Source organism: Chrysochloris asiatica, unplaced genomic scaffold (genome assembly GCF_000296735.1).
Source record: "Chrysochloris asiatica unplaced genomic scaffold, ChrAsi1.0 scaffold00038, whole genome shotgun sequence".
Lineage (NCBI taxonomy): Eukaryota > Metazoa > Chordata > Mammalia > Afrosoricida > Chrysochloridae > Chrysochloris > Chrysochloris asiatica.
The window spans coordinates 13,103,954-13,124,026 of record NW_006408556.1 but is presented as its reverse complement, the minus strand read 5'-3'; the positions used below and the strand labels follow the sequence as shown (position 1 = coordinate 13,124,026).

The 20,073-nt window shown below is 44.3% G+C and overlaps 1 protein-coding gene across 3 annotated transcripts in view; it reads right to left on the bottom strand.

The window, feature by feature from the left end:
• Nucleotides 1-18,053, bottom strand: part of TAF8 (TAF8 RNA polymerase II, TATA box binding protein (TBP)-associated factor, 43kDa) — a 25,816-nt gene extending 7,763 nt beyond the window's left edge. For 2 of the 3 annotated variants that reach the window (XM_006860455.1, XM_006860456.1), the window contains exons 1-7: nucleotides 17,996-18,053; nucleotides 16,484-16,640; nucleotides 13,878-13,976; nucleotides 13,395-13,457; nucleotides 12,228-12,352; nucleotides 8,587-8,734; nucleotides 6,379-6,521 (exon numbers count right to left, since the gene is read on the bottom strand). In XM_006860455.1, coding sequence (XP_006860517.1) covers nucleotides 6,379-6,521; nucleotides 8,587-8,734; nucleotides 12,228-12,352; nucleotides 13,395-13,457; nucleotides 13,878-13,976; nucleotides 16,484-16,640; nucleotides 17,996-18,040 — 780 coding nt within the window. In that variant the 5' untranslated portion in view covers nucleotides 18,041-18,053. Of the gene's footprint in view, nucleotides 1-6,378; nucleotides 6,522-8,586; nucleotides 8,735-12,227; nucleotides 12,353-13,394; nucleotides 13,458-13,877; nucleotides 13,977-16,483; nucleotides 16,641-17,995 lie in introns of those variants that run through there. The other variant, XM_006860457.1, reaches the window with a different exon arrangement.
• Between the last annotated feature and the right edge of the window lie 2,020 nt (nucleotides 18,054-20,073).

Genomic DNA, 20,073 nt, shown 5'->3' with positions numbered 1-20,073 from the left:
AACAGAAGCAAATACTGTTGAATGACGAAGCATGGAGAGGATTGTAATCATTGCAATGAAATGATGAGTGTAAAACTGATGTTCTCCCATGCAGACTATCAATCAATTCACAATAAAAGCTAAAAAAAAAAAGATGACGACCTCAACAAGAAGTTTGTTCAAACAAGCAGCAGTACAGAGGATGCGGTGATGTGTGATCGGAATAGCACAAAATGAGTAGGTGGTTCCATTTAGGAGGGACAGCTAGACTAGCACATGAGCACCAGTGCTAGACCTTAAAATGGATGTAAGGTCTACCTGATCCAATCCTTCCCTCTCACTCTCAGCCACAGGCACACTAGCTTCTACACTATTCCCTGTGCCAGAATATTCTTCCTCAGGTATCTGCATGGTTCACTCCCTTAATTCCTTTAAGTCACCTTCTCAGGGGAGACTGCAAAAGGTCAGCAGTTCAAACTCAGCAGACACTCCTCAGAAACCCTATACAGGGTTGTTATGAATTAGAACAGACTGGATGGCACTTAATAACACCACCACCACTGTGGAAAATGGTACGGCGCTTTCTCAAAAATAACCGTATGCCTCAGCAATCTCTTTACTTGGTATCTATCCTCAAGAAGTAAGAGCTGTGACACAATTAGATCTGTATGCACAGCCATGTTCATTGCTGCACTATTCACAATAACAAAAAAGACAGAGATAGCTCAAATGCCCATCACCAGAAGAATGGGTAAACAAACTCTGATACATACACAAAATGGAATACTATGCAACACTGAAGAATAAAGATGAATCTGTAAAACACCTCATAACATGGATGAACCTGGAGGACATTATGTTGAGTGAAATTAGTTTATCACAAAAGGACAAATATCATGAGACTACTATTGTGGAAAAAGTCAAGAAAAAGTTTTCATGCTAGGAGAATCATTCTGATGGTTGCCTAGGGTGGGAGGGAAGAGAGAATTAATTACTCATGGGCTAGAGGGTAGACATGTGGTGTTAACATGGGTGACAGAAGAAAGATGAAGGTAGGGGAAGACACAGGGAGGACTAGAGAGAAATACTGTTTGTTACTTGGTGTTACATGGAGGGGATTATAATCATTGAAATGAAACAAAGTATATGATTTGTTGAATGTAAAACTAATGATCTGCTCTGTAAACTTTCAATTCACAAGAGTGAAAAGGAAAAAAAAAAAAAAAAAAGGAATGGGAAAATCAGCTACTTAATACACTGTAACAATGTCTATGAAGTATACCACCTACATGTCCACAGGGAAGTGATTGTTAATGATCACATCAGTATAATTGGAGTGCTATGAAGCTGGGAAGAATGGAGAACTTCTATACAGATAGAGAGTGAGCACCAAGACACAGAGATAATGGAAAAAATGCAAGGAGATTTGTTACCATTTGTGCTTAAAATGAAATAAAAACAATGCTTCTAGAAGGATACACAAGCAACTGGTGACTAGTCGCTTTGTGGGAGGAAAACTGGATGAAGGGAAACAGGGATTGGAGGAAGATGCCAACTTTTCGTGCATTCTGAATTTTGAAACCTATTGTATTTCCCAGTGCAATAAAATAACATTAAAAAAATTGTTTTAAGTCCAAACAAACTGATGCTGAATTATTTTTCTTGAAGTATTTTTTTCCTTTAACAAAGAAACAAAAGGGAATGTGGTTATGGATCCTAAAATAGTAGGAGAGGTTCAAAAGCTCAACAATGACTGTAAAGTAAAGATGAGGGCAAAAAAAGGGACAGGGCAACTAGTTACTGGAAACAGAACAACCAAAATGGAATTAAAGAAAATGTTGCCACACTGTGAATAACATAACATAATAGAAATTGTCAAACAGAAACCTAACGTGCTGTGTAAACTTTTACCAAAAACTCAACAAAATATTATTAAAAAAAAAAAAAAAAGCAGGGGGAGGGAACAAAGTATATCATGTGTTACCAGGTGTTTACTGGCACCTGAAACCTGAATAAGACCGAGGTGGTTAATGTGCCATGGAGTCAGTGATGCTGACTCATAGCGAACCAGTGCAGGGTTTCTGAGGCTGTAAATCTTTACAGGAACAGAAAGTCTCATCTTTCTCCCGCGGAACGGCTGGTAGTTTCGAACTGCTGTCCTTGAGGTTAGCAGCCCGATTTGTAACTACTATGCTACCAGAGCTCCTTGAACAAGACAGGACTGCCTGGTTTGCCAGGACTTGAAAGTACATTTTTCTATCATTCACTCTGCTGGAATACATTTGAGTATTCCTTCTCTGACAGGTTTCTCTGCTTTACACAAGCTTCAGCTTTCATAGACTCTACTGTATGTGTCTGCTTCCATTCTTCCTCCCTGGCAGCAGGATTTCCTATTCCAATTTGTACTTGTGAGGAAGCAGACTCAGATGTTAGGTGATACAACCAGACTCAGAGCTGGTGAGTAACAGAGTCTGTATTTAGTGCCAGGCCAGTCTGACTCCAGGGAGCACTCAGGTCTCTCTAGTCTTTGCTGTCTAAACCCAGACAGCTTCTTGGTGACCAGGAATCCTCAGGATACCCCTGACACTCAGTTCATTCGACATCATGACTTCACCTTCTGTCACTCCCTGGATTATTGGACAGCACATCTAACAGCCCTCTAACTACACTGGATTTACAAATGTTTGGTAATGCTTGCTTTGAAGATTTCTACTTCTCAAATTAGCCTATTACCCAAACACTGTGTCTATCCTAAATGAGGCATGTCTAAAACTGAAGTGAGGAATAAGGACTTCCTCTGCTCATTTAAATCCATGGGTTCCCAGCTCAGATTCTGTAAGGAATAAACCAACCTTAAAGAACGTGCTTTAAAAAAAAAAATTAGACACATAGAAACAATAATCTAATGGAATAGTGGATGATGTGAACATCAGTCTCCTTGACCTAGAGACCAGAAGAACTAGATGGTGCCCAGCCAAAACGACAAACGGTTCTGAAAGGGATCACATTAGAAGATACTAGATCAAGTGGGAGAAAAATGTGGAACAAAACTCAAAATCATGAAAGACACCAGGGCTTGCGGGCAGGAGGCGGGCTTGCAGAATATGCTTTTAGGACTTTTAAACGAATATATATTTTTTGTTTTGTGTGTATACATCAAACATTTTTGCTTTGCTCATTTGTGTAATACAGAATGTACAAGGGAAGGCACAGGGAGGAAGCAGGATAACACTGTTACAGGTAAAAGAGTGTAATCATTGAGAGGACACCAAGTGTGTTATTTGTTAAATGTAAAGTTGATGATCTCTTCTATTCACTTTCACTCGGTTCACAATAAAAAGTTAAAAATACAAACGACTCCAGCCTGACTGGCTGGACAGAGAATGGTGAAACTCTTGGGACTACGGCTCTTAGTCTCCCTTCAGGTCTGGAACTGAGCTCTCCCCCAGGACACAATTTACAGCCAAACAACAGACAGGTCTATAAGGGGAACAGTAACCATGTGAGGTACACACATCTAAGAAAAATCAGCCATTTGAGATCAAAAGGGCAGCATTTACCTGGGGACAAAGTTCAGAAGGGTTAGAAAAGGAGGAGAAATGAAAACAGGAAACACAGGGAGGAAGTGGGATGAGTGATGTTACATTGAGGAGACTGCAATCAGTGAGATGAAACCAAATGTGTCTGAATTGGTGAATGGAAAACTGGTGATCTGCTCTGTAAACCTTCACCCAATTCAAAATAAAAAATAGTAAAAAAAAAAAAAAAAAGTGTTTTCAAGCAAAGCAGAGCTTCTGCAAATAGAGATGGCACTGGTGAATTCCACCCACAAACTGCAGCTGCTAAGTGATACTGCCCATTTTAGGAGAATATGAGGAACACCCATCCAACCAACTACGACTACTGAGGTTGTTGGCTTTTCTTCAAAATCACAGCCAACCCACTTCTAGGCAAATGCATAGAGACCAAGGTTTACTAGTGGTTCACTGGGGCAGGTGGGAGACTAAGACAGCGAGCTACTGCTTATGGAACAAGACTCACTGTTGGGGTGAAAAAAACATTTGGAAACGAAAAATGGTGACGGGTGCGCAACTCGGTGAATGTCACTGATGCCACTGAATTATACACGTAAAACAAGCTAAAATGGTAAATGTTCTGTCAAATGAATGGGGCTTTAAAAAGTTTATGGAAAACTGAAATGAGAAGATCATGGAATTTTTCCATCAAAACAAAATACCATCCTCCATAACAAAGCCAAAGATCTTTTAAAAACAAATTGAATTATGTTACTTCCTTGGTTAAGAAGTACCCGAGGGCTTACGAAAAACCAATAAAATAAAAAATACATACATACACATAAAACCCACGATCAATTTAAAGGATGGCTGAATATGGAAATTTGACTCTATGAATCCTGTAAATCTTAAACACCATTAGGGCTTCAGTCATTTTTGAGAGTTGGCATGTTCTCCCAGGAGGTGGGAATAAGAGTGGGGTCTTATCTTTTTATTTGCTGAGGGGCCATCCATCAATAAACAGAAAATAATGTCCACAACAAGCTCTGACCAGGCCATTTCTCCACCCACGTTTGTCTCTGTACCATACACACTGTCTCCTTCCTGGGTGTGAGATCTCCACAGGAAGGCGGACGCTCCACTGAGGCTCTAGATCCCATTCCCTTCTCCCCTACCAAAAGATCCAAGAAGTTCTCTCTCTGCTCCCAATCCCTCTATCTTCTAACACACCTGCTACTTCTTGTCTCTTAGAAACAAACCCACAAAACTCTTACCATTCCTTAATTCTCATCTACTTGCCCTTTACCCTTCTTAAAGCAACTGTCTACACAAGTACTGTCTAACAGAATTTTCTGTGATGATGGAAAGGTTTGACAGCTATACTGTCCAGAATGGGGTCACTGGCCATCCAATGCTACTAGACGCTGGCAAGTGTAACTTAGGCGCAGAATTGCTTGTTTTATTTAATTTTGACTAAGTTTAAATGATTATGTTAGTTATCAATGGAGAAAAGATTGAAGTTGTCAAGGACTTCATTCTTCTTGGATCAACTATCAACACTCATGGAAGCAGCAGTCAAGAGATCAGACAACCTATTGCATTATGCAAATCTGCTGCACAGGAACTTTTTAAAGTGTTGAAGAGTGAAGATGTCAGCTTGAGGACTAAGTTGCGCCTGACCCAAGCCATGGTATTTTCAATAACCTCATATTCATGTGAAAGCTGTACAGTGAATAAGGAAGACAGTAGAAGAATTGATGCCTTTGAATTATGGTGTTGCAGGAGAATACTAAAAGTGCCATGGACTGCCAAAATAACCAATAGATCTGTTTTGAAAGAAGTGCAGCCAGAGTGCTCCTTGGAGACCAAGATTGCTAAACTTAGTCTCTCATTACTTTTGGACGTATTGTCAGGAGGGAACAGTCACTAGAGAAGGACATTGTGTTTGGTAAGATGGAGGGTCAGAGAAAAAAAGGAAGACTCTCACCGAGAAGGATTGGCCAGGTAACAACATCGATGGACTCAAGTGTGGCAACAGCAGTGAGGTTGGCCCAGGACAGGCCATTGTTTCGTTCTGCTGTGCATAAAGTTGCTCTGAGTCGGTACCGACTTGATGGCACCTAACAACAACAAATACTCGCTATACCACTTTCTCTTTAATGTTACTTGGACTCCTCCAAGAGCCCTGGTAGTATAGCAGATTATGAGTTAGGCTGCTAACTGCAAGATCAGCAAGCAGTTTGAATCCACAAGGGCACTCTGCAGAAGAAAGATGAGGCTTTCTGCTCCTGGAAACCCTATACAGGAACCGATTCCACATGCACCACCATCACCACTAGTCCTCTGACCCCTACTGGTCTCACCCCTGCTTGCTTCACTCTGACCACCCTGGTGTCCTCGCTGTTCAACACAACAGACATGCTCCCACCTCAAGGTCTTTGCATCGGCTGTTCGCTCAACCTACGTATCTGCAAGCCTTGTTCCCTTGAGGCCTTGACTCACATGTCACCCTGCAACTGTGAACTGCATCCCCACCCACCCTGTCCCTACATCCACTTCCTATCTCCTAACGCATTAGTTTTACCTTCGCTGCACGAGGCCGGGGAATTCTATTTTAATTCCTACAAATCGCCTAGCACCACAACTGTGTCTGGCCCTGACCATGAGGCTCATTTCAACCTCCGCTGAATCACTGAGTGACTCCAGGACATGGGTTGCTTCCTCAGGATGGAGGTCAGGTCACACCTGGATCATCCTGGACCCATGACACAAGCTCCTAGCGAGAGATCTGGGGTAGGTCAGGTTCGATTTCCAAGGTACGAGGCTGGGGACGACATGGACCAGTTTGGGGGGTAATCAGAGGCAGACATAAGGCAGGACCTACCATACTGATGTGAAGAGGGAGGTTCTCCGTGTCTGGCTGCTCATCCTGCTCCGAGGAATCCGTCTCTTCCATTTGCTGCATCTCCAGCACAGACGGAAGAAGGGCTGTCAGGTAGGGGATGGTGAACGGTCTGGCAGCAATCACTGGGCGAACAGAAGACAGGCACAACTGCTCCACCGTCATGGAGGCCTTGCAGCAGGCCGAGGGCCTCGCCACCCATCAGCAAGCAGCACCAGTACTGGTCACTTAGTATGGGCCGGTGCTGTCCTCTGGCTTTAATGCTCACAACTATCCTGTTGTTGTTAAGTGCTGTCAGTTCCGACTCATAGAGGCCCTGTATAGGGTTTCGGAGGAGTAGCTGGTAAGTCTGACCTGGCAGTTTAAACCGACCTTGAGGTCCAGTGCTTATCCTATAACACCACACCAGGCCTACCCTATTGTTGTTGTCGTTATGTGCCGTGGAGTCGGTTCAGACTCATAGCGACCCGGTACAGAATTTCCGAGGCTGTAAATCTTTACGGGTGCAGAACGCCTCATCTTTCTCCTGTGGAACCACTGGTAGTTTCGAACTGCTGACCTTGAGGTTCGCAGCCTGATTCGTAACCATTACACTACCAGAGCTCCTTAGGCCTACCCTATTAGGTAAGTACAGTTACCATCCTCTCTGAGGCCCAGAGAGGTTAAGTAACTGCCTCAAACACACAGAAACTGACCAAGTGGGATTCAAACTCAAGCAGTGTGACTGCAGAGCCCACGCTCTGAGCAAGCACAACTGAAGTCAGACCAGGACTGGGGCTGAGTCCTAGCAATGCATCCTCTCTATGATCTGGTGAGTTAGCCCCTCTTGGCCGTATTTCCAGAGTATGAACATGATTCTTAGCGCCGGATGGACTCAAGTCCAAATGCTGGACTTGAGAACTCTCTACATGTAAGCCCACTGAGCTATAGGACACTGGTCAATGGAATAACAGTTCTTCCAAAAAGCAATGGGGAGGAGGGGCAGAACTTATTTGACAGATGAACAAGCAGACATTTAAAAAGAAAGTTAAGTCTCAACATATACATCGATGGCAGATGCAGTTGTTGGAAGATAGTCAAGATTACTTTCAATATGGCTAAGATGTGGGTTCTGCAGTCAGAAAGAGCTAGGTTTGAATGCCACATGCTAGCTGTGTGACGTTGGGCAAGTTACTTCATTTCTCTCTTTCATAAGTCTTGATGTTCTAGACAGTGGTGACAGTTTCTAACTCCTAAGCTCAGGAGAGGAGTTAATGAGATAATGTATGAGAGAAGATTAGCATGCTGCCTGGTGATAAATGTTAGGTGCCTGGTGTGGTGCTGAAGGATAAACACTGGACAGCAAGGTCGGTTTGAACCACAAGGTCAGCAGTTCAAACTCACCAGCTGCTCCTCAGAAACCCTAGACAGGGTCGCTGAGTTGGAACCGACTTCATGGCACTTAACAGCAACAAATATTCCAGGGTCAGGCACAAAGGAGACATTTAATAGGAGTCTGTTGAATTATGAATCACCCAAACCAATCTCCTTCATTCAGATTTGTAGGAACTGAAGTCTAAGGAGTCCTGGTGGCACGGCACTTAAGCACTTGGCTGCTGAGAGGTTGGTGGTTGGTTAGAGCCCACCCAGAAGCTCTGTAGAAGTACGGTCTGGCAATCTGCTTCTATAAAGATTGTACCCTAGAACCCTCTTAGGCAGGTCTAGTCTGTCACATGGGTTTACCAGGAGTCAGAATCACCACAGGAGCATGAAGATGAAGTAATTCGATTATGCCGCCAAATGCAGTCCTGACTCCGAAATGAAATGAGATGGTCCGGGGGAAGGACATATAAAGGGCAAAGCCTGGCAGGGACTGTGCAGTCAATCCTGCTTCCTGGGGACAGTGCCCCTTCTACTACTTGGATTGCCACTTCTGCATGAACCTCTCAGATGCCAAAGCTATGCTGCACTCCAGGGAAACTAAAGTCAGCGTACCTCAGGCAGCCAATCCCAAGAGAGGCTGTTGTTTCAGGGTCATCGTTAGGGGCAGGCCCTTATGACTTGGGAAAAAGAGCTAGAAATCTGAGGAACAAGCATCTTCCAAGGTAAGAACAAAAGGCTGTCTCTTTCTACCACACCGACAGACAAGGTAGATGATGTGACTATCTCAGATGACAAGACCGAGTCCACAGAGAGGGGAGCCACACTCACGTGGAAACGTGCTGACATCGTCTTTGAAAAGACTCTGGGTCTCGCCTGTCTTGGCCATGAAACGGGTGAGTGCCCGCTCCACATCGCGCCTCTGGGATGCAGCCTTCTCCCGTAGGACCTGGTAGTCTGACACAGGTTTTCGGTAGGTCTACAAAGAGAACAGCACAGTTCACTAGGGCATCAAAGCATCATTCTGCTCTGTGTTACGTATTGTCACCCTCTAAAATGACCTACTCCCATTATTTAAGCAGATTCACAAAGAATGGTAAAATGTCAGAAAGGCTACAATATAACCACCATTAATACTGATTTTTAAGCTTAAAATGATTTAACATAAAAATATTTAATGAAGAAGATTGGCCTCGAGCCTTCACTTAGCTCCTGTGACAGCTGATCTCAGCTTTGAGCAGCTCACCTAAAGGAAGAGTGGGAGTGTCCCACTCCCTGGCCCCAAAGCTCTGATGGGGATCACTTGGTTTCTTCAGTGTAGGGTAGCATCCTGACTTATGTGAGTGGTTAAGTGGATTGGTGAATTATATCATCTTTCTTAAACCAATCCTCAAGAAATGGATATATTGTTAAGAAAAGACTCTCTTAAAAGAATGTTGTTGTTGTTATGTGCCATGGAGTCGGTTCTGACTCATAGCGACCCTGTATAGGGTTTCCGAGGCTGTAAATCTTTACTGGAGCAGAAAGCCTCCTCTTTCTCCTGCGGAACAGCTGGTAGTTTCAAACTGCTGACCTTGTGGTTCACAGCCCGATTCGTACATAACCACTACGCTACCAGAGCGCCTCTTAAAAGAATAGTGGAAGATATTACTCTAAAAGCAAGTGATAAGGAAACAGCTAGGCTAACACTCCCTTTCTCCTGATTCTTTGGCAATTACATTATGGGTGAAAAATAAATAAGATCTAATCAGATTGAAAGGAGCATGGTGGCTCCATATGATAAGCACTGGACTGCAAACCACAAGGTTCATGGTTCGATGCTCCATGGGAGAAAGATGAGGCTATTTCCACAAACCGTTAAAGCCTTGGAAACCCTATACAGGGTTGCTATGAGTCACAACCAACTCCACAGCACTTAACAACAACAGCAATCAAACTGAGAAGTTAGCCAGAACATTTAAAATTGTTAATGGTAAAGGTGACATTTTAACAATGACCAAGAAAGTTACTACCCTTCCTGATCTGAAGAAAGGGTTTTGAAAGGCAGAACTTGGAGACATTTCCGCTGTTAATGTTGTCAATGTTAATTCAAGTGTGTCACCTAAACAAGTTCCTGTATCAGCACATGACAGAAAAAACAGAATTTTACAATGTATTTAAAATCTTATCAAAATGAATTCTGAACATACTTGCGAAAAATAGTAACATGCAAACTCTTTTCAAAAACCTGTGAAACATACATAATCTTAAAACAACTGACATTCAAGAAGTCTAACTTCAGAGAAAAGACAAAACTCTGCATAATTGGTAGATGAGCGTGAGAAGATTTGTTCTACGATTATGTTTGGAGCTGTCAATGCTGGTATATGTCTTCTGGTGATGCACCCTTTTTAACTAAGAGAGTCATTAAAGTATCAAAATAAACTGATCTTAGATCAGATCTCCAATTTATTATTTAAAAATAAAGGTTTTAGAAAATCCAAAATAGAAGCAGTCCCATGGTTCCCACTAAAAAGTCAGCAGATTTATTGTTTTTAATAACGAGATGACATTTTAATATCTGTTATTTTAGTACACCCCCCCCCCCCATTTTACTGTGGAGTTAATTCAGACTCATGGTAACCCCCTGTATTTTATAGTAAGCACTGGGCTCTATGGTGTTTTTAATCGCTGTAATCTTACAGAAGTGGATTGCCAGGGCTTTCTTCCTGGTGCCTTTTGGTTGGCAGCTGAATGCACACTGCTTGTGCCACCCAGGGACCTTATTTTAGTACAGCATTACATTATGATACTCAGTAAATAAGCAAATGAAGGAGGTCTGGTGCTGCAATGGTTAAGCGCTCAGCTGCTAACTTAAAGATGGGTGGTTTGAACTCTTCAGCTGCTTCACAGGAGAAAAGACCTGAAATCCTATCAGGCAGTTTTATAGGGTTGCTGACTTGATGGCAAACAACACCAACACAACCACAAATAGGCAAACATATACTGCAGTTGTTGTTGTTGTTAAGTGCTGTTGAGTCGGTTCCAATTCATAGCGACTCTGTATAAGGTTTCTGAGGAGCGACCAGTGAGTTTGAACTGCCAACCCTGCAATTCAAACTGACCTTGAGGTTGAGTGCTTATCCTCCAGTGCCACACCAGGATTCCCCAAATACTGGAGTACTTATATTCTTACTGAGAGGAGTACACTACAAAAGAGTGCAGGCACTATTGATCAAGGGCAATTCTGTGTTGCAGAGGAAGGTACTATCTTTTCCTCCTACATGTATCCTGAGGTGTGGAGAAATGGCCCAGATGACTTGCCCCAACAGCCCGCACAGTGGTCATATTTACACCATTACCCTGTGTGCAGGTGGGGGTCGGGGATTAAGAGTAGATAATGCCTCTAGGAACATCTCTACACACTGCACCTTGCCAAAGCAAGTGAAACTGCTAGTTAGGCCATTAAGAACACATACGAACCAGAAAGGACCACTCAACCTGTCCTTATTCAGACTTAGAATTCAGAGACTTACAAGGTCCACTTCATGCTATTAGTAAATTGCTTGGTTTTTTATTTTTCTTTTCAATAACCTTTCATCCCTTGATTGGATTTTATTTACTTATTTAGAATGTTTTATTGTGGTCTGGGTGATATTTTACTGAGCAAATTAATGCTCCGTTCCACAATTTTAACACACTTTGTTTCGTGACATTAGTTGCAATTCCCTGAATGCAATTCCCACTTCCTCCCTGGGTGTCCCGTTTCCATTTGCCAATCTTTCCTGCTCTTTCCTGCCTTCTGAACTTGGTTTGGGGGCACATGCTGTCCTTCTCTCGTGTAGTTGACTCTTCTGAGAAGCACGTTCCTTAGGGCTATTAGTGTTCACTTTATAGTCTGTCTATTGTTTGGCTGAAAGATGATCTCAGGGAGTGGGTTCAGTTCCCAGTTTAAAGAGCATCTAAGGGCCATAGTCCCGAGGGTTCCCCTGCATATTGAAAATACCTTTTCAATTATGGGATATCAGAAAAATCCAGAAGAGCAGACACAAAACAGCAATTACCTATAACTTCATCAAGAATTACTAAGAACATTTTGTGGAATATTCTTCTGGTCTTTTTCGATGTGGCTAGATGCTTTTCTGGAGTCCTGGTGTGGTGCTATAGGATAAGCACTGAACTTGTAACCGCAAGGTTAGTGGTTCAAACCTACCAGTTGCTCCTTGGAAATTCTATACAGGATCACTATGAGTCAGGATCGACTCAACAGCAAACAACAGGTACTTTTATGTTTTGGTGGGACAGGCAAGACTGGGTCACTTCAATGTCTTTGGTAATTAAACTCCTGTCAGTAAATTCGAGAATTCTCATTCACCAAACTGTTGCTCAGTTCTAAGTTCTTGATAACTCATTTACCAACTTCTGAGCTCCAGTCAGTGGCAACTGGCTCTGTTTTACCTCAGTCACAGCCCCACTATGGCCTCATCACTCACCGGAGTTTTGATGTATGTGTGGGGATCCGGGAACTCAGGAAAATGGCTGGGGATGTGTGGAGGGTGGGGTCGGTTCTGTCCTGCTGTGAGGGCCTTGGGTGTCACTGGCTGATTGGTCACCGGAGCTGCAACAGAGTCATAACCAGTTGCTCTTCCACTGAGGCCATGTTTCCTACAGCTTATGGCCTGAGCCTGAAACCCTCCTTTTCTCAAAGTAGATGCTGGACTGCAATTTTCTAAACAACAGACATCATGAGTTGTACCAAGAAAAGGCCTTGAAGACTTTACGGACCTGTAAAGGTCACCCTCAGCATTCTGAGCCCTGTCAGAAATCCTCAGGTGACATCCCCCATCTACAGCAAGCTGCTAGAATAACATTTAGGTCGGTGGGTGGGTGTGACAACATTAACAATGTAAAACATTATGCTGAGGAGCTAAGGTAGAAGATGAACAGATGGCCAATTCTTCTCTTTTCATGACTCCATAGACTTTTCACGGGGTAAATAAAACAAAAGCTACAAACTGACTACCACGGGATTAATGTTAACAAGAAGAGACTGAGCATGCATCCTTCCCAGATGCTTTTGGAGGGGAGTTCTTAAAAAGATTTTACCATGAGAAAAACAATGAAAAAAAAAAAAATGCAGTAACTCCTTTCTAAGTCTTACAAATCCAAACCAACCACTGCCTGATCAGTTTGTGACAATCCATATTGTCTAAGACCGGGTCATATAAATGGTCAGGTAGTAAATATTTAAGGCTTTGCTCACCATACTACCTCTGTTGTAACTATACCATTACAGTGCAAAAGCAACCACAGGATACAAGTAAACAGATGAGCATGGCTGTGCTTCAATAAAACTTTATTTACAAAACAAAGGCAGCAGGCTGGATTTGGCCCAGGCCATAGCTCATTGACTGCCGACCTAAGGAAGAAGAAGAATGTGTCCGTTTTTTAATCTGTACAAAAACTACACAACATTTCTGAGACTGGTTGCCTTTCTGATAAGTGAACTTCTCATCCTAATCCTACTTAGCCTAGATAAAGATTATAAGTAGGCAGTCCTGAAGAACATAAGGGAGCCTGCAACAAAGAAGTAGCTGCCATACCTACCCTCCTCAACTACTCATTCCATAAGCATTACTTGAGCACCTACAAAAACTTACGGGCAGTGATAACCATCCTCTGAGACCGTTTTGCATAAGCAGGGAGAGTGTCCACGTTGAAGCCTAGGAGATAGGAAAACAAATGTTGCTATCCAGACTACTAGATATTGGAACATGGAAATGGGAGGAAAAATGGTTTCCACACCCAATGTCTCTCTTTGCTGAATCCACAATAGAGAGTTAGGAGGGCTCTTTTTTTTTTTCTTAAATGTTTTATTGTGAATTATGTGATAGTTTATATGGGAGAACATTAATTTTACATTCATTCTATCATATATTGTCTCATTGCCATGGTTACAATCCCCTCCATTAGGAGGGCTCTTAAAGAGCTCAGGGGAATCCTCTCTTGATAACTCTCAAGCTAAATGCCAAAGCAGGCATCTAAGACTACCCAGCAGAGACACCGCTGGCATGTAGAGTCCTCCCTCTTTTGTGATTCCAACTCGGCTGCACTGAGAAAGTGGAAACTGGAGGTGTACTCACCCATCTCCACAAGTGTGACCACGATATCCGACAGTGTGGGCTGTGTCCTGGCTGTGTGCTCACAGTAAGACTTGGCACTCCTCCCAATTTCCGAAATGTCTAAGGAACCAAACACACACAGTCTTGTGCTCTGGTGGGTGGGGTTTTGTTCCTTCTGCCTGAAGCTGAAACTTCAGTGATAGTCATGGGAAAGTATCTAAACTAGAGTTTATGAAACTGGGCTCCAGGAATGGGATTTGGCAGTGGAAGGAGGCTTCTAGGAATACTCTAAAGTTGTGATTATCAGACATAGAAAGAAACATCTTTCTCTGGGGGATGGGTCACAGCTTTCATCAGATGCACAAAGGGGCCCCAAAAGGAATAAAAAACTGCTGACTGTAGGGTCTGATGGTTCAAAAGAAAAAAACATGTGATTCTGGACAGGGAAAAGGAACTAACTGAAGACCTGCCACCAACTCCCCACACTACCCAGAGCAAGCCACACATACTACACTCCACACAAGAAAACAAAAGACAGTATGTTTGTGTGTGTGGAGGGGGGTGGGGAGGGGGGAGGGTAGAGAATCTAAAGCAAATCCTGGTGTAATATTGTAGAAATCAAGCCAGACAGAAGTTAACATTATCTTCCCCCATTTGGTATTTCCCATACAGGCCAGCAGGTCTGGGGATGGGAAAGAACATGTACAGCAAATATAGAAAAAACATGGAGACTCTGCTCTGAAGCCAGTCTTCGGACTGCAGTCCCGAGGAACAAAGTGATTGCAGTCAAGATGCAAAACAATCCATTTCCTCTTAAAGAAAAAACGGTCTCTTATCCAGTGATATCAGAGAGAACTATACTTATCTAGGGTGAGCAATTAACTCTCAATTCCAAGATCTTTTTGAGACTTGAATTCTAGTCTGTGGGGAATGCTGAGTACATTCCTTCAGGAAAACCTTTCTCAACTGTGGTCTAGGAACCCCTAAGAGTCCTTGCAATCCTTTTCTGAAGTCCACAAGATCAACATTATTATTTTTTTTTTTAATAAAACTAAGGTATTATGTGCCTTTTTGACCCTCAACTTCTTATGAGGAGTTTTGCAGAGGCTATTTGACCTGTGATGACATCATGACTTATGCACTGTTATGTACTAATACAGCAAATATGGTATATACATATATATGGTTATGCATATATAGCGAGAGAGAGAGAAAGTCCATGGATCCAAAAGTTCCTCAGAGTCTTCAGCATTTAAGAATCTAAAGGGGTCTTGAGATCACTACTTTAGGAAAACATTTGATCTTATTAAGTCCCACATATCAGCTGCGGAGAGCTGTTCCCAGAGATTATGCCCACATCTAGTGACTGATCAGGATGAGAATACAAATGCAGGGCCATTGTGGCCTGATGTGGGACACTCTTGATGGGTACTTAATGCTCCAGGTTCCTGTGGATTTGACTGTCTTTGTCAGGACTGTACTGCAGTTCTCCCTCTGCCCAAACCTTTCTCTCACTTCGTTTAACAGATGTGTTGTTCTGTGTACCACTGAGTCGGTTCCAACTCACAGCAACCCTGTATAGAGCTTCCGAGAACAGCACTGGGTTTGAACTGCTGACCTTGCGGTTAACACTCCAGTACTTATCCTATAGTGCTACAGATATTTACCCCTAAAAAACAACCATAAGAACCCTGATCCTTTACCCTGCTTCACCCCTGCCAGAATAAAAGTTCCAAACAGGAAGTCCACTATACATGCAGTAAAGTCTATATGACACCCTAACTCAAAACCAAAAAACCAAATGTACTGCTATTGAGCCAATTCCAACTCATGGCAACCCTGTATAGGGGCTATGAGGCTGTAAATCTTTACATGAGCATAAAGCCTCATCTTTCTCCCTTGGAGCAGCTGGTGGGTTAGAACTGCAGACCTTGTTATTAGTTTATCCTTCAGCACCAGGGTTCCTTTCTAAACCTCAAGCACAGTGGTTGCATGTTGGGCTGTGAAACAAAAGGTCAGCAATTTGAATCTACCAGACGCTCTGTGGGAGAAAGACGAGGCTTTCTACTCCCATAGATTTACTGCCTCAGAAACCCTATACAGGATGGATATGAGTCAGAACTGACTCCACAGCATACCACCACCACCATTCCATTCAATAAAATTGATTTCTCTTCAATCTTGGTATCACATAGTACATTTGTTTATACGATGTGCCAGCATCTACTTCATGGAAATTTGACTTGGCTCCCCAACAAAATGGAATGTTCTTTGAGCAGAGAGAGCAAAACAACAGTAACAGGGCATGTACAAATCGTCAAGATCCTACAGTGTTCCCAGCATTAAACATCTACACACCTCTCTCACTTATCCTCACAACTCCATGGGGTGCAAATTATTATTCCCTTTCACAAATGAGGAAACTGAGGTCCAGAGGGTTGAGTGACTTGCCCAAGCTATGAAATGGCAATGTGATGATTGTACCCAAGCCTACCTGATTTCTAAAGCCTGTGAATCACTTGACTATGTTCTACTTTTTCTTAAATTCTCTCACATTATCACAATGCAGGGCACACAACAGATGCCTGGATTCATGCAAACAAAGCCTACTGTTTCCTGGTACTTACAGCTCTGAAGCATCTCTGTCAACGTTTCCACAGACGCTTTCTCGGCACTTTCAAACCCTGTCTCTGTCAGTAAGGAGCTCACAACCACTTGCAGGGTTCGCCTTCGGGCCAGATGGTAGTTATCAGCTGGGTTAGTGGACTGTCTACTTCCTGATCTCTGTGAAGCAGCAACCCAGAGAGATGTTCATCCACAGGACAAGAGTGCAATCGTGTAGTTCACACACTTTGCCAAATGCTTATCTATTAGTGTTTAATAAAAGGTAAGGAACTCTGATGGCACAGTGGTTAAGCACTTGACTATTAACTCAAAGGTTGGTGGCTCAAACCTACCAGCTGTTCCGTGGGAGAAAGCGGTAGCAGGCTGTTTCTGTAGAAGATTACATCCTTGGAAACCGTATGGGGAAGTTCTACAGTTCTATAGGGTCACGATGAGTCAACAGGATTAATAAAAAGAAGTCACTCCTAGTAACTGAACACTCATTACACCCCAAACCCACTGCCATTGAGTAGATTAGACTCTGAGCCCTGCAGGGGATAGGAGACCTGCTTCAACAGAGTTTCTGAGACTGTAAACCTTTATGGGACCAGACTGCCTCATCTTTCTTCTGTAGAGGGGCTGGTGGGTTTGAACTATCAACCTTGCAAGTAGTCTGACATTTAACCCACTGTACTACCAAGGCTCCTTTCATAACACCCAAGATAGTCTAAATACAGACAACCTCTACCTACCTGAATTTAACAATTCCAGTAACACATACAGGTTGCTCCCTCTCCCCCCTCCACTGATATTTTGGGAGTGACTCTCAACAAGCAATTATACACAGCAAAACATTCCCTAATTCAACAGTTTCTACATGCATAATTCAAAGGAAATGATTATACTCTTCATGTTGTATAATCCTTATCCCTGTTTTTCAAAATGATTCTACAATTACAGTAAACTCAGTGCATAAAGCCTGTTTTTTCTTTCCTATTTTAGCATATTGACATTAATTCAGTTTTAGGAGCCTGGGTAGCAGAGTGGATTATTAGCTAGGTTGCTAACTATAAGGTCAGTAGTTCAAATCTAGCAGCCGCTCCTGGGAAGAAACATAAGACTTTCTGCTGCCGTTTTGATTTACAGCCTTGGAAACCTATACAGGGGTCGCTATGAGTCGGAATCCATTCATTTTCAAGGGAAAACAGGTAAGCGGACTATTTTTAAAGGAGAATCGTCCCCAACTTCGGTTGGCCAATAAGAAGGCGAAAACGATCTCTTCGGACCAGTCATGTATTGTTCCAGATTCCCAACCCTCCAACAAGGAACTAGCCAATCAGGAAACAGGTCCTCCAATTCAGGAAGCCGCCTCCAAGTCCGAAGAAGGGGGAGACCAAATGATTTGAAGGCTCCTCCTCCACTCGAAGCTTCTAGTGGAGTCAGATCTGTGGGTTTAAGCTTGTTGCCCAGGCCCTAGGGATAGTTAGGGAACAGCCAGACTCTCTCGGCTTCGGCCTTGCACCTCCTGTCCTTACCGTTCCGGAGCTACCGGCTCCAACTGGAGCCGCCGTCTCGGCCATCTTGCTCTGGCGTAATGAGTGTGAGCGCAAGGCGAGATGGGATTTGTAGTCGTCGGGCGGGAGGGGGCGGGGCAGGGTGGTGTGAGCCTGTCTGTAGTAGTGCCGGGCCTGGGGTCCTGTGGATGCTCGGGCTCACCTGACCTTCTGAAAACAAAGTGTTCACGGGCCCTAGTGGGCTCAGGATAAGCCAAGAAAACATGTACTCAGTTTTACTAGTTAAAAGTAACCTATTTCGATATGAACCAGAAGATTGTCTACACTCGGACGCTTTGCAAACTCGCCTGATTATTAGCAACACCTGGTCGAGTCCAACCCAGGCCCAGAGATTCACTAAGGAAGAGGGGGTCCTAAGAATTCGTTTTGTCACCTAGCTCCCCAGGTGGTTGTCCTGAGATGTCATTTTGGAAAGCTCTGAAGCGTCCAACCTAGTGATTTTGTACAAGAAGACCCTTGACGGAAACCTAATCCAGGTCTTCCCACTCGTACTTCCCGTTGCCTTCTCGCCCTCAATCCGGACACATTTGCGGGGCCCGCCAGCGAAAGCAGTGCCTTCCCGCCTCGCTCTCAAGGCGTCGCGCCTGAACGCGACCGTCCGCGGTTTTCATCAAACCCCACTGGCCTGGGGGTTCCTCTGACAGGGACCCTCACTCTCCCGCCCCCTATTCCTAGCTGACGCTGGTGCTGACGCTGGCTTTGAATCGTGACACCCGCTAGCTACCTAACTTGAACAATGAGCTCAACTCACTATGCCTCAGTTTCCTCTATCTGTAAAACGGGGGTGGAACTGGTATCAGGGAGAAAGTGAAGTCATGTACAGACAGGGTTTGTCGCAGTGCCTGACGTCTGGTAAGAGTTGTAGAAAGTGTGCTTCATGTTGCTATTTATTTCCTGGGTAACGCGTGGCGATCTTTGGCGAGCGCCCAGCAGGTAGATGTCGGTGCCCTCCACGCCTGAGCCTCTGAGGGTGGGCGGGGGGTTGGTGGTGGATGCACGGGGGGGAGGGGGGCACGATTCCGGGGGTGGGGCGGGAGCGGGGTGGTGAAGCAGACAGCAGCCGGGGGAGCACCCAGCCCCTTGTATCTCCCGCCCCCTCTGCCCCACTTCCTGCCCAGCTTTCTACTAGGGATCCGCCGCTCGATGCGGACTTGTAAACACTTCGCGTCGGCGGGGGTGGAGACGGCCTCTGTTTGGGCGCCGGGAGAGGGATGCAAGCCTCTCCCCAAGAACACAAACCAGAGGCTGCAGGAGCTCGGGTCTGCGTCCACATCCCGTGCTCCGTGGAGTTCACTTGCTAAGGAGGTAGGTTTGGGAACTGGAGAAGCCAGGAGAGATGGTGCGTCAGCCTCGCCCCGCTTCGTTGGAGCTCCGAAGCTCAGGCTGCAGACCTGAGGGGAGTGTCAGAGGTGAGTGGGTATGGGGGCTGCCGCGCCCTCCTCATCTCCCGATTGGTCCCCAGAGCTGTACTCAATTTTCCTTCGGCTTGAGTTTTTCTATTCCGTCCATCCTCAGAGCTCCGCTCCAATGTGACCTGGAAACCAAGTGGTTTCGCTGCGCGGTCCTGATTCCTCTTTCGCAGAGAGAGAGGGGTGTGGGCATGGAGCCTAGGGGTGCTCCCGCAACCCGGGCTGAGGGAGGAGGTTTCCTTAGTGTTCTCCCTCTGTGATGTCTGATGCCCTGACAGGTGATGGCCGTCCAATCTTCCTGTGTGTTTTTGAGGAGAAAATTGAAGAAATTGGTTACTTTTATTAAGAAAGCATTAATTGACTCATTGTAAGCTCGGATTGAGCACCTACTGAATGCTTGGGCATTGTGCGGGGTGCCGAGGATGCAATGCTGTTGTTCATCCACTGCTAGTGTCGGTCTACACAGGAGATATATGTGCCAAGTCCCCTGGCTGAGGAAGGCTTCAGAGAGAAGGGACAATTGAGTTGGGTCCTGAAAGATGAATGTTCAAGAGGCAGAGAAGAATATGGGGGCACTTACTCATTCCCCAAAGCTAGTGGTTACGAATTGGGCTGCGAACCTTAAGGTCA